The sequence below is a fragment of the Trichosporon asahii genome (genome assembly GCF_000293215.1).
Source record: "Trichosporon asahii var. asahii CBS 2479 unplaced genomic scaffold scaffold00070, whole genome shotgun sequence".
Lineage (NCBI taxonomy): Eukaryota > Fungi > Basidiomycota > Tremellomycetes > Trichosporonales > Trichosporonaceae > Trichosporon > Trichosporon asahii.
The window spans coordinates 309,719-322,770 of record NW_014040855.1 but is presented as its reverse complement, the minus strand read 5'-3'; the positions used below and the strand labels follow the sequence as shown (position 1 = coordinate 322,770).

The 13,052-nt window shown below is 57.7% G+C and overlaps 6 protein-coding genes across 6 annotated transcripts; 2 read left to right on the top strand and 4 right to left on the bottom strand.

The window, feature by feature from the left end:
- Positions 1–515: 515 nt before the first annotated feature.
- On the bottom strand, positions 516–3,255 carry A1Q1_03920 (damaged DNA binding protein; the record flags this gene model as incomplete). The annotated part of the gene is made up of 7 exons (XM_014322345.1): positions 516–660; positions 707–1,072; positions 1,146–1,831; positions 1,882–2,768; positions 2,813–2,917; positions 3,008–3,053; positions 3,103–3,255. The coding sequence occupies 7 exons, from the start codon at positions 3,253–3,255 to the stop codon at positions 516–518; spliced, it is 2,388 nt and encodes a 795-aa protein (XP_014177820.1).
- A 451-nt stretch (positions 3,256–3,706) lies between these two features.
- On the top strand, positions 3,707–4,933 carry A1Q1_03919 (uncharacterized protein; the record flags this gene model as incomplete). The annotated part of the gene is made up of 1 exon (XM_014322344.1): positions 3,707–4,933. One exon carries the CDS (start codon positions 3,707–3,709, stop codon positions 4,931–4,933), a length of 1,227 nt encoding a protein of 408 aa, XP_014177819.1.
- Positions 4,934–5,491: 558 nt separating this feature from the next.
- A1Q1_03918 (uncharacterized protein) lies at positions 5,492–6,983 on the top strand (the record flags this gene model as incomplete). The annotated part of the gene is made up of 2 exons (XM_014322343.1): positions 5,492–5,887; positions 5,961–6,983. The coding sequence occupies 2 exons, from the start codon at positions 5,492–5,494 to the stop codon at positions 6,981–6,983; spliced, it is 1,419 nt and encodes a 472-aa protein (XP_014177818.1).
- A 122-nt stretch (positions 6,984–7,105) lies between these two features.
- A1Q1_03917 (uncharacterized protein) lies at positions 7,106–8,263 on the bottom strand (the record flags this gene model as incomplete). Its single annotated transcript, XM_014322342.1, has 1 exon — positions 7,106–8,263. The coding sequence occupies one exon, from the start codon at positions 8,261–8,263 to the stop codon at positions 7,106–7,108; it is 1,158 nt and encodes a 385-aa protein (XP_014177817.1).
- A 508-nt stretch (positions 8,264–8,771) lies between these two features.
- A1Q1_03916 (uncharacterized protein) lies at positions 8,772–9,917 on the bottom strand (the record flags this gene model as incomplete). Its single annotated transcript, XM_014322341.1, has 1 exon — positions 8,772–9,917. One exon carries the CDS (start codon positions 9,915–9,917, stop codon positions 8,772–8,774), a length of 1,146 nt encoding a protein of 381 aa, XP_014177816.1.
- A 211-nt stretch (positions 9,918–10,128) lies between these two features.
- On the bottom strand, positions 10,129–12,522 carry A1Q1_03915 (uncharacterized protein; the record flags this gene model as incomplete). The annotated part of the gene is made up of 1 exon (XM_014322340.1): positions 10,129–12,522. The coding sequence occupies one exon, from the start codon at positions 12,520–12,522 to the stop codon at positions 10,129–10,131; it is 2,394 nt and encodes a 797-aa protein (XP_014177815.1).
- Positions 12,523–13,052: the final 530 nt, after the last annotated feature.

The following is a 13,052-nucleotide window of genomic DNA, read 5'->3' as shown; positions in this document are numbered from 1 at the left end:
ATCGCATGATCGCGCGGAGCTCTTGAGAGTCCTTTCGACAAACGATTGGAGCATCGGCCGAAGCCGACAGGATGTCATGATGCTGAAAGGGTTTCTGCCGAGCTAACGGAGCACATGAGCGCATTGTCGCGCGACTTCGGGAAGCGCGGCGCGATCGTTGCTCGAAGCTGTGTCCAAGGATCAGAGGATCTTGAGTATTCTGTTATGCAGCAGGGGTCATGGAAAGCAATCTAACTTCTGTCTTGTGTGCTGCTAGGGCAAACTATTCGTACGGTTTACGACCACCGCTGTGGTCGGCGTTCTGGCTGGCAGGCTGCTCAAGCGCGACAACAACACATGTCCTACATGAATTACGTAACATCAGCCACCAGAGGCGCCCTGCTCCGTGGGCGGAGGTCTAGGCCTGGTGCGAGAGAGTGTCGTCAGGCCCGAGCGGTGAATATCAAGAGAGATTGATCGTTGCATAGCCATACACAACACCAGTCTAAGATGTACAACAATGTGATTCGCCCGACCTAGTCGTACTCCTCCTCCAGCGCCGCTGCAGCCTCCTCTTCGCTGATCGGCGCGACCTTCTTCCCTGCAGCCTTGAACGTCTTCCAGAAGTCCTTGTGCTTAAAGCTCGGGTCCGTGACCGCCTTCTCCAGGTTCTTCACAATCCTGAGCGTTAACCACAGATCAAGGAACATCTACTCACTCATTGTACGTCTCAGTTTCTTCGTACATGAGCGCGGTGGAGCGGGCTTCTTCGAGACATGCGATTGCGTCGGGGAAGGCCTGCTTTGAGAACGACGTCGCCACGTTCTCCTCCACGACCACACCCATGTCCTGAATCGCCTTCTTGAACACGTCGCCCGATGCCGTAACACGCTTGAAGTCCTCCAGCGGCCGAAGGTTGCTGATGAGACGGCCAGGTTTCGGCTTAGCGTCTGCTGATGGGGGCAGGATGAAGTCTGGATCATCTGCGAAGTCTGGCTTCTTGTCGACGTCGGCGGCAACCTTGGGCTTGGCAGGCGACACAGTCTCCGTCTTTCCGGGGCCAGGGTTGTCGAATAGCTCGTCAATGTCAATCCTGAAGGTCAGTCCGAAGGCTGGCTCAAGAAACTCACATTCCCTCACCCTCGGCCAAGCCGCCGGCGTCAGACTGGCGCTTCTTGCGCTGAACGCGGGTGACCTTCTTGATGTCCAGGGCGTCCTTGAGACGCTCGGTTATCTTCTCAGTCTGCTCCACCAGCTTCTCCGGTGTGTAGAAGTACTTGGTGAGCTCTGGATGCGGCGGACCAAGGGGGTCAGCCTTCGTGTCGGCGGTAAGCGAGGCATGCAAGATAGCCTGCTTGGTGCGGTGGATGGCGGGGTTGTAGGAAAACGCTGGGTCATACCACGGCGAATGCAGTATTGGTTCCCCATCCTCATCTTCGTCCTCATCGTCCTGCTGCGTCGCACCCTCGGGCGTAACGCTATCCAGATCCAGACCTTTGACGAGCTCGTCCATCAAGTCGCTTTGCTCCTGGGTTGGGATGTACGGGTGCTCGGTGATCTCATTGCCCGACACACTCTTATAGTTTGTCAAGCTTGGGAAGAAGAACCGGTGGTCGTCGTCGGCGAAAGGAAGGCGGATCCAATACATGAGATCGAGACGTTTTTCGTCTCCAAACTCCTGCTTGGGGATGCACACGCCGATTTCTGGCGGTGAACCGTCTTTGGTGACCCATCGTGTGATGGCGACCATCCCGGTAGTGACGAGGGCGGACACGAAGGATGAGAACTGAATTTGCGCCTTGGACGACTTAAGGTCGGGCCACAGGTAACGGACCTCGCCGATCAACATGTACTTGCGGATCTGAAGTCAGCGTTTATCGCCTGCACGAGCTTGAGACTTACGTTCTTCTGCGGGATGAAGCCTAGGACCTCAACTCCCTTCTGCGTCTTCAACGGTTCGAAAGTATCGTCCTCCACGGGAATCCACGACGATCCGTATCTCCAGGCCTTGACGAGCTCCTCCTTCGGAATGTATTCACGCTCCCCCTCATCCTCCTCGATCGTTGGTAGATCATCACCTTCGGCCTCTCCTGCTCCGCTCTCCTTGATCGGTTCGGGCTTCTTGAGGAAGTACGTGCTATGCTGCTTGACCTCTGCGGAAACCAGGGCTGCGAGGTTGTTCGCCTGTCCTCCTTGGGATTGGCTCTGGGATTGCAGTGTGTTGAGCAGTTGGCTGGCCTCGCTGTGTGTAGGAATCGTCCCCGCAGGCTGCTGCAGATCCACAGCCGTCTTCCAAGCCTTGCTCAAGGTGGGCGGGCGGGCTTTGGCTGTCGCCTTCGTGTACTTGAGGGGGATGCAAATAGCTTGTTCAGCATCAATCGGCTCAGCACCTATGTACAGGCACGTGCCAACCTGCGTTCCATTGACAACATCTGGCCGGGGCATGCGGATCTGCGAGAGCTGTGGTTCGAACACTTTGAGCTCTGGGCGGAACTGCTCCTCCGTGCTGGACTTGGAGATCTGCTCCTCTAGGTTCCGGATGAACACTCGCCAAAACTTCTCACTAAGACGTTTCGGCTTTGGCTTGGACTTGTCCACGTTGTCTTCCGGGTCATCGAAGCCCACTCCTAAGACAGTGAGCTTGACGCCGAGTCTGTCGAGGGTCTCCATTGCTTCCTCATATTCGCCCTGGTCGAAGCCAGATTCTCCATCGGTGATGAGCACGATTTCCAACGTCCACATCTTGGTGTGCTTATGCATCTGGATAGCATCCAGGGCGCACAGGATCGCTGAAACGGCTGGTTGTCAGCATAGCACATCCACAGATCCTCACGATTTCCTTCCGCATCGCCTTGCTCAGTGTTCATAAGCGTCTCAAGTGCAGCCGGCTTCGCGGTTTGGATAGCGACATCAACGCTGACGTTCTGATACGGAGCGTCTGCATCATTAGGGTTCTTCCTGCAGTAATCGGCATTGGCAGAGTTGTTAGTTTCTAGGCGTCAGTCTTATACACCACGAGAACACTTACTGCCGCCGAATGTGACGAGTCCGATGCAGTCTGTCTTTCGTCCACTCTGGATCTGGGAAAGTCAGGATTCAATTGCTTGCAGTTGAGCAACTCACCTTGGGCTCAAACTCGCGGGCAACATACTCCTTTACCCATGCGAGTTTAGGTCGCTTTATACCAGTGCCATCGGGGTCGGCCATAGCCTCGCCCATCGATGGCGACACATCAACACAGTAGGCCACAACGCAGTAACCTCCTCGTCCGGCCATTGCGAGTTGCGCAGCTGTGAGGTCGAAAGGAAGTGAGTGGAGGGAAGGTGAGCCTTGAGGCGCGTTCGTTTGCCGCCAGGCGCGTTTGGTCGAGGTTACGTGTGAGGTGGAGGTGGAGGCCCAACAGCCAGGCACGGCCTTGGCTACCAAAGGACTATCGAAAGACCAGTCACGATGTCTCTGCATCTCGACACCATGCTGGACTGAGCTCGACTCGTCGCTATAGGGCGCATATCGGATTGAACAACTCAAATAGTCAAGTACAGCCCAATGTCAGTCTTCGGCATGCGTCTATCGACGTTAACTTGGCGAACTGAAGAGGAACGCCGTCGCGCTGTCGATTCGCTGCCCAGCAGGGGCGCAAAGTTGTGTGTCGAGTAGCTGACATGTTACCTGAAACGCAAGCAAAGGCCTTCCTCTCTCAACACGTCCTCTACAACACTCACCGCCTATGTCCCCGGCAGACTCTGTCCTGACTGTCTTCCCGATTGAAGTTCTGCAGCACATCGCTGTAGAACTTGACCGACCAGACCTTGCTCGTCTTCTCCGCATCAACTCGTTCTTCCACCAAGCCTTCGTCACGTCACTTTACACCCGCGTACCAAGCGTTGTAATCCAGAACCTGGACCCCGGCTCCGCCCATCGTCGCCCACCCCTCAGGCTGCCCGCTTATGCGCGACATGCGCGCTGCCTCAGCGTGCCAGTGTGGCCTGCCTCGTGCTGCCGGCTCCCCTCCAAGCTCCCCCATCTTCCCTCGCTGGGAGTCATCATTCTCGAGGCTGCCCTTCCCCATGGGCATGGGATTGTGCGACTCCCGACTGAGGAGGAGACGCTTTGCCCTCTGCCGCCGACACTGAAGCCTAAGACTGTGGTCATGCGCTATCCGTTCATCTACGATGGTGGCGCTCAGTTCCCTGCCGGCTTGCTGACCGAATCGACAGAGCTGGTCGCTTTCCTCAACCTTTCCGGAGGTATCGACGACCAGCCCGGTGCTCTTTCATTTGGTACACTGCTGGACATCGTTGACTTCGAGATCCCTGAGAGCGTGTACAACATGACAATTGTGTTGGATCCATCGACGCGCAGCGACTGGAAGTTCTTCAACGTTGCCACTCTTATCCGACTCTGCGACCACTACACCGAAGGCTCGATATTCCCGTTCGAGAACCTACTCTCACTCACGTTTGTGTTGGGAGACGGATCGTTCGCAAGTTCTTCCCGTGACGCCATATTGGAGAATGTGCGCTCCGAATTGCGCGAGAATGTTCACAAGGCAGCTGCCGATCCCGACTTCGAGCCCCGTGCCCGACCTTTCGAGATCAACATTATGCTGCTGCACGAGTTCCTAGCTTCCAAGAAATACAGTCATGTCCTGTCCAAAGAGGAAACCGCCCAGTACCTGCTCGCCCCATCGTCTCTCAAGCATGTCGACACCGGCGGAGATGTCCAGGACGTCATTGGTCGTGCGAGAGAGGCATCAGCGGAACATATCCTCCAGATGCACGGGCAGATGGAAGGGGATGAGTCCGGAAGCGAGGGAGACGATGACTACGAAGGCTACAATGACGAAGATCCTGAGTTCCTGGAAGAGGAAGACCTCTGGCTTGCTGCTGCCCACGATGACGCACTTTGGACGTCTGACGATTACGACTCGGACGACAACCTGGCGTGGTATTGACAACTTGTCGAAGGCCGTGCCCCCCAATAGTCGAAGAGAGAGAAATGGCAAGTTGCAGAGAGCAAGAAGCAGCAGGCGTCGTATCTGTGCATGCACAAAGTGAGGCAACTTGGCTGCAGTGCCAAGCTTGACTCCGCTTGTTGAATGAGTGGCAAGCAGCGATGTTCCCCGCGTTGCGGAGATGCCCGCACTGTCTTGTCAGGCACACCGCACGCGCCCTCGTGCGGGGTCTGGGGGACGATGCGGGGGTGGCACAGATCGCCGCTTGCTCTTCCCTCTGCTCTCTCTCTTCCCCCGCTACACCCGCAACTTCATATCTTTCGCACAGCGCTCAAAGCACAATGAGGGCACAATGAGCGCCTACGCGTGCATCGTACCCACCGCACAGATATGCTGGCGCCGTGGGGCCGACAGGACCGGCTCTTGCCAGGCTCGGGTCAGGCTTTGGGTCAGGCATTGGGTCCGGCTTCTCAGCATCGACCTCCTCTTCTCGTCACGTCGTCATGGGCCGCAGCCTTGGCCTGTTGACAACACACACTTACTCTCCACCAAGCACCAATGCCTCACGACCTGCACGACCTCTCCATGGACCTCGACGCCTGCGAACCAACTGAACTCTCCTTCTCGACTGACGACACGCCCCTCGACGTGCCTACCAGCATCCACGACCTGTCCGAGAGATACCCCTTCGACGTAGAGGGAATTCCCCTTCCTCCCTCCCCCGACTTGTCCGAACTTAGCGATCTGTCCGAGGTCTCCGCCTCACTTGACGATATCGACGTGGACATCGCCTTTGAGCCCGATGAGACCTCTCGTCTCTCCCCCCTTCCCGTCGAGCTTCTGCAAGTAATCGTGACTCAGCTCCCGCAAGAGGATCTCGTCCAGCTCCTCCGCGTCAACTCATTCTTCCACGCAGCCGTCGTGAAGCTGGTGTACGTCCGCGTCCCAGCCGTGGTACTGAGGAGGGGCCGGAAGCGTCGTGCCGGCTCGGCTCCAGCAGACCTGGGGGCTGGGATCGGAGCAGTAGACAGAGGGAAGGGCGTGCACACTCGACCCCCCGCTCAAGAACGCGTATTACGCCTCCCACGTTCGATGTCTCGATGCCGGTCTCGTCGCTCGCAGGTGCTGCCGACCCTGGGGCCGGCTCGTGCTCCCCTCCCTCGAGGTTCTGCGGCTCGATGTGGCTCCGCACGCCCCGCACCCGAAGCCACCCCCGCGTCGCCTGACGCCCGCCCAACGCCGAGCTCTTATCGCCGGAACGCCGTCCAAGTGTCCTGACACGCAGGCTCTTGCTTCCCGGCTTCCTTCTGGCGTGCGTGCTCACACCGTTGTGCTCAGGACTCTCGGACATGGGCTGGGACTGCGGGTTGAGGAGGAGGTCATCAAGAGCGCGGAGAGGGTGGTCATGTTTCTGAAGATGCCGGCCAGTGTGTTTGACATGGAGCCTCTGCCGCTCACGTTTGCGAAGGAAATGCCGTGCTCGACCCCGAGTCTCACGATTGTGCTTGAGTGTCCCCGCCAGCCCGATCTGGCGGTTGACGTGATGCACGCCCTCTTCCAACTCTGCGAGGTCGTCGACGATCCCGGTTTCCGCATCAACTACCCGCGCCTCTCCGGAATCACGGTCGTGGTACCGGACTACGTTTTAACGCCTACTTGCCGCGGGATGGTGTGTACCGAGATCGAGCAGTACAGACTGCAACTTCACAGGCGTACCATGCTCAAGACGCAGACGCAGATTTCAGTGCACCTCGCGTCTGAGTTTCTCCAGCGGAGGGAGAATGAGCTGGTCTTGACGAGAAGGGAGGCTGGGGAGTATTGGCGCCGGTGCAGGCCGAGTGTCCGCACCCATGCTCACAGCGAGGAAGAGGTCAGAGAGCTGGCGCAGCACGCCAGACGCCTGATGGAGCTTGCGGGTGCGGTGTGGAACACCCTCATTGACGATTTTGCCGTGTACGACTACGACAATGAGAGCGACGACGCAATGGACGACGTGGACGACGGCTACTTTAATCATGGCATGGCCCAGGGCCACCTTGTTGTATTCTAACTCTTTGTAATTCTAAACAAATGATCTGTGTGCTTGTGCTCTGAAGGAGACTGCTGTGCAGTGCAGGTGGTCAATGTGACCGAGCAGGTCGCCTCCTCGTCGTCTTCCTCGTTGACGGTCGATCAGTCATCGTTTCCGTCGGGGCCCGACAAGTCAGACTCCATTGGTCGCATGATCATGCCCACGTGCTGATACTCCTCCACCTGCTTCTTGATCTTAGCAACGGCCCCAGCATCGTCGAAGACGTGCTCCGTGACCTGCTCTCGGTGATCCTTTAGGTCATCTTCACTGAGCACATAGCGTGAGCTCCCAAGCGAAAGATATTCGTCCATGGAGAGAATCTCGATTGTGGGCGGCGGACGTTGTGAGCGGTCCGCGTAGTCATAGGGTGTATCGTCTCCTGAAGGACCGTGCTGCAGTTTCGGGGCGTCGCTGGCTGTCGTGGACGCCGACTCCGGCGCTGTGTACTGCGCCGGGACATCAGGTCCGGTGTAGTACGAGTATCTCTTGATGTGCTTCAGCAGACTGCGGAGAAGCTGATCGTAGCATGCACGCGACAATGTCATGCCTCCGATCACGAAGCGCACGTGCTGTAGCTGGTGATACTGGAACGGCGTGCAGTCTTGATTTGCGAGGCGCAGGCAGATGCTCATGAGCGCCGTGACGAGGCGCTCCAGCGTGCACTGCCGGCCCCTGAGGAGGACGACGATTGTGACAGTGCGCGTACACCGGGGCGTGAAGTTGCTGACGGCGGCGTCGGCGAAGCCAAAGTTCCGGAGAAGGAGGACGAGCTGCGTGCTCTTCATCCTGGATGTAAGGTACGACATGGGGAAGTCACTGTAATAGGGGTCGTTCGGCAGCTCCATAACAAGGGTCCGCGGGGTGTAGGCGTCTTCAGAGGCGAATTCGGGTGCACCATCTCCGTAAATGTGGTACTGGCTGCCGAACTGAACGCGAAGCACGTCGAGGTGGGGCAGAGTGAATGGGGGAAGGCGGCAACAGCCCTCCGGGCGGGCGGACACCTGGAGGCATCGGACGTGCTTGGCGTAATCTGGGTTGTTCAGAGGTGGCCGGAGATGGACTATGCCATGCTCAGGCCAAACAATGACATGATCTTCCACTTCCATGTAAAGACGCTTCACGCAGACGCTGCGGTAGAATGAGCTCACGCGCGAAAGTCGAGCGAGATCGGGCCGGGGAAGGTGTGATGCAATGGCTATGATGAGCTCCGGGGGAAGGGCGGTGAAGCCGGCGTCGTGGACACCTTGACTGCTCGTCATGGTGCAATGTTGCTAGGTCGCGCGTATTGGTCGTTGCTCTTGTTCCAACGACGATTGATGCGGTGTTGATGAAGTCCAGGAGGCGCAGATGACAGGAGAGGAGGAGAGGTGGCTTGTCAGGGGCGTGGTCGTAACGGTGACTGTGCTGGGGACGAAAAGAGAGCCAAGAGAGTTAAGAGGAGGCATGTCTTCCTTGTCCCACAGCGTATTAGTGTCAAATCAGCAATGCTGGACTGCTCGCTGCACCAACGAGAGGCTGTTCACTCGGGACGCGATCACGAAAGATAACGATCCAGCAGGGACGACAACGACATTCCTAAGTGCGGGTGATCTTCCCTCGTTCCAGCTTAATTCCAGGTCATGCTCTTCGGCTTACAGTAGGGCATCTGCTGCAGGGCATAGGAACAAGGGTTCCAAACCCATGTACATACAACTAAGCTGCTGAGGCGTGTCGCGACTATGCTTGACACAATGGTCATGGATCAAAGATACGGTGTCTCGGTATTGACTAGAGCCCAAAGACCAGCTGACCCATGTGAAGAGCAAGCAGCCCCTGGATGTCCTCCGCTCGAGGTAGCTCGGTGTTCCTGGCTGGCCCGGCGTAGCTGTAGCTCTCGATGAAGTCTTTGATTGACTTCGGATCGTCCAACTCGTTATCGGGAGCGAGGTCACAGTGGTCGGCGATGTCTTCCCAACTCAGAACAAGCTGACCCGACTTCAAGAGACAGTAGTCGTAAAGGGAGCAAACCTCAATGGCGGGTGGAGGAAGATTGGAAACGGGCTCGGCGTCCTCCTGCAGGTCGCCAGCCAAGGGCCCAGCAAATAAGGCGGCCTGGGTGGCGTCTGCACCGGGTGCATCGTCTCCCTTGTAATGCGTGCACTTCCTGATGTGCTCCTGCAGACTGATGAGGAGCTGGTCATAACAACGTGACGTGAGATCAATGCCCGCAAGCACGAAGCGGACATGCTGCAGACGATGCCCGTAGAATGGGTAGCAACTCAAGTTGGCCAAGCGTGTGCAGAGGTTCTGGATGGCGGGGAACGTCTCTTGAAGCGAGCCGACGTGAATGATGATCGTGACGGAGCGTGCAGTGACGGGTGTGCACTTGCTCACAGCCATGTCGCAGCCAGCAGAGCACTTCACAACGAGGACGAGTTCCGCCGTCTTGATCTTCTCGGCGACGTAGTCGATGGGGAAAGCATCACCGTAAAACGACGTCGGGGTATGGATCATGAGCATTTTTGGCTTGTAGACGTCCGTCGACACGAACTCGGGGATGAGGCAGCCGCGGTTGCACTCGAGAAACTCGGTGTCGAAGCGGAGGCGCAGCACGTCGAGATTGGGCAGCGAGAAGGGAGGAAGGTTGCAGCAAGCCTGGGGCCGGGCGCGAACATCGAGGCAGCGGACGTGCTGCGCATACTTGGCGTTGTCGAGAGGGGGGCGGGCGTGAGTATGGTTGCGCTCGAAGAGGTTGTCAGATTCGAAGACGTCTTGCGTCTGTGTGTAGATGGCCTTGATGCAAGCTTCATGAAGGGGTGAGTTCACGCGCAGCAGTTGGGCAATGTCGGAGAGACTGAGGAAGGCTATGATGTCCGCGATGAGTTCTGCGGGCAACGAGGCAAAACCGCACCCAGGATTCTGATCGTTGGACATGACGACTGGCGGAAGGTAGAGAAGTTGCTGGAGTTCGTTAAGAGCAATGAAGGAGACAGCGAGATGAAAGACGGAAAGGTAACATGACCTGTGGGCGGCGTGGATCAGAACTGCGTCCGGCGACCGCAGGGTTGGCTGCGGACTTGAGAGTGATCGGACGAAGGAAGGTCAGGCGATCAGGTGATGAGTGTGAAGAAGTGACTACAGTGGCCTAGGAGTCATGGTAGTAACCGTCGTCGTAATCGTCGTAGCCACCATCATCATAGCCTCCGTCGTCGTAGGCACCATTGTCGTCCTCGCCGCCGTCAAAGGCAGAGTCGTCGTAGGCACCACTGTCGTATCCGCCGTCGTTGCCGGCGCTCCCATAGTCTCCGACACTGCCTTCGTCCTCAGGACCTCCACCGTCGTAATCGCGCTCGAGACCGTCTTCACTATCGTTGTAGCCATCCTCCCTGTTTGAATCGTCCCGCTCCAAGCCTTCCTCCTCTGGATTTGCGAGATAGTCTAGATGCTCCGCCTCCTCGGAGTAGGCTCCTTCTTCGTCGGCGTAGTCGCCTTTCCAGTCGGTTTCACTAAAGGCCTTTTGCTCTCCTGGCTCGTCGTGGAATTCATGCTCGGCGGGATCCTCGTCAAGTTCTTCCCCTTCCTCCTCATCATAGTCGTCGTAGTCATCGTCGTCGATGTCGTCTGCGTCACCGTTGTCGGCTTCGTCATCAATGTCGTCTTCGTCGCCTATGTCGTCTTCGTCCCCGTCGATACCAACGTCATCGTCGAGGTCATCCTCGTCCTCGTCAGGAGGATCGTCCTCGCAGTCAGATTCTTGCTCCAGGCAGTTGCCCTCCGGCAATTCGAGTTCCTCCTGGTCCAGGCAGCTGTCTTCGCCGTCCACGTTGTCATCGGCATAGCCGCTGTGGTCCCCCTCACGGCGGTCACCCGCGTCAGGATTACAGCCATGGCGGTCGTTCTCTCCATCCCCGCAGGCATCCCTTGGACTGTGGATGTATATCCCGATTGTGTGCACAGGCTTCCTCGAGGAGTCGTTTGTCCCCCGGCCTTGGTAGAGCACCTGTTCGCCCTCGATCTCATCCTCCCATTCTTCTTGGTCCCCGTCTCCCTCGCCTCCCTCGGTGCCATCCTCACCCTCTCTCCTCCAGCCGCACAGCCTTGCTCCAACGGTCGCGGGACTCCCGCCAAACCGTTCGCGGATGTACTCCTCTTGGTTGTACCTCGCGTCCTCATCCTCGCACCGATCCAGCTCATCCATAGCGTCTTCGAAGTCATCGCGGTCAAACATCGCCTGCCAGTCGACATTCGGGTCGAGGCCGGGGCCGTCATCCGCTTCCTCGTACGGGCCTTGGTAGCTTTCGTCGGTGAACTCGGGGTACGCGTTGTCAGGGCCCGGTGAGGCGGGCTCATCCCAATCCAGGCCGTACGCCTCGGAGCCTGGGGAGTACAGCGAGTATCCGCCACCTGGCGAACCGTATTGATAGGGTATGTCGTCGCCGTTGCCCCACCAGGTCCGGCGCAAGTCGTACTCGGTGGGCTTCAGGAGTGTAGTGGCCGGAGGCATGTCCTTGTGCGCGGCGACAAGCCACAAGACGTCGCTAAGCTGCACCGTCTTATTGTACTTGAGAGTGGTGTAGTGCTTGTTGAAATCGTCCCGTGACAGGACCCGTGATCTCTCACGGACATATTCGTCCAGATGAAGTAGCTCGATGGCGGGCGGGGGGAGGACCTCCTCGACAACAACGGGGTGTGAATAGGGTGCCTGCGTCGCCGCGGATTCCGTATTCGTGTCCGGGATGCTGATAGCGTCGGGCAACGCGGCGACTGAGCGGTGCTTCGACATGTGCTTCTCCAAGCTCCTCAGCAGCTCCTCGCGAGCGGCATCCAAGAACTCGACGCCTCCGACCACGAAGCGTACCTTCCGGAGTTGGTGATTGTCCAGCGGCTTCTGGTCCAAGTTGGCAAGACACCGACACATCTCCAGCAGTGCGTCAACGGTTGCGTTGGGCTTAGCGATCAGATTCAGAACGATTGTCACTTCACTCCTGTTTTTGGGCGTGTACGCCCCGAGGAGTGCGCCGACGAGTCGTTCTGACCTTTCGCGGAGCAGAATCACGAGTTCCGCCGCCTCGAGTTCGGCCGCGATTTTGCGAGCCGGCGCCGCGTCCTTCCTCGTTGTGCTGGGCGAGCAGATCACAACGGCGCTGGGCCTATGGGTCCCTAGTGAGCAGAAGCGCAGGTCCTCGCTGGCTGTGTCGAGGTCCAGGCCGGCGTACTCAAGCCTCATCACCTGCAGTCCAGGCAAGGGGTGTGATGGTCCCTCACAGCACGCGAAGGGCTTCGCCATCACTTCCAGACATCGCACATGGCGTGCGTACTTCTCCAGGGGCGGGCGATGGTGTCGAATTCCAGCACGCGAGTGGAACGCAGCCACGTCAATGACCTCAGCGTACAGGTGCCGGAGGAGGGCTGAGTGGAAGAACGTGTTCACGCGCAGAAGTCGGGCTCGGTCTGCGCGGGATAGATGCGAGGCGATTTCTACTAATAGTTCCAATGGAATCGGGCAGAGCGCAGGCTCGGCATAAGTGAAACCGGTCATATCGGACAACTGTGAGTAAGTAGAAATGCAGATGAGAAGTCAGCGGTTGCATTTCTCCTCCATTGTCGTGTCATAATCGCTCTGCCTGGCCGAGGTGAGGTCATGCGACCCGCTCCATTCCTTAGGTTGCGTGCCTCGCGAGCGTGGATCTGGAACATCGGTCGCCATATTGCTTGTCTTTGCACGCTAGCTCGTTAGCTGCGAGAAGGTTTGCCAGCATCAGCAGTAGAGAAGAGTAGGGAGACGTCAATGAGCAACAACAAAAAGAGTGCTTTTGGTGTACCCTGACATCAGAAGGCGGCAGTGCAAGGCCAGCGACATCGTGAGGATGCGTGCAGCAAGCCGCAGAGGCACCTCGGGCGAGGAAAGATAAAGGGAGATTGAAGCCCCGTGGGGCTATAACATATCTCACTATGTTAAGAACAGATACTACACATGATCTTAGCCAAAAGAGGCCAGAGAGGATGTCCGAAGCATCCAGTTTGGTACTGGCTGGTTAGTGCAGGCGGATACGGCGATATGGTATATGC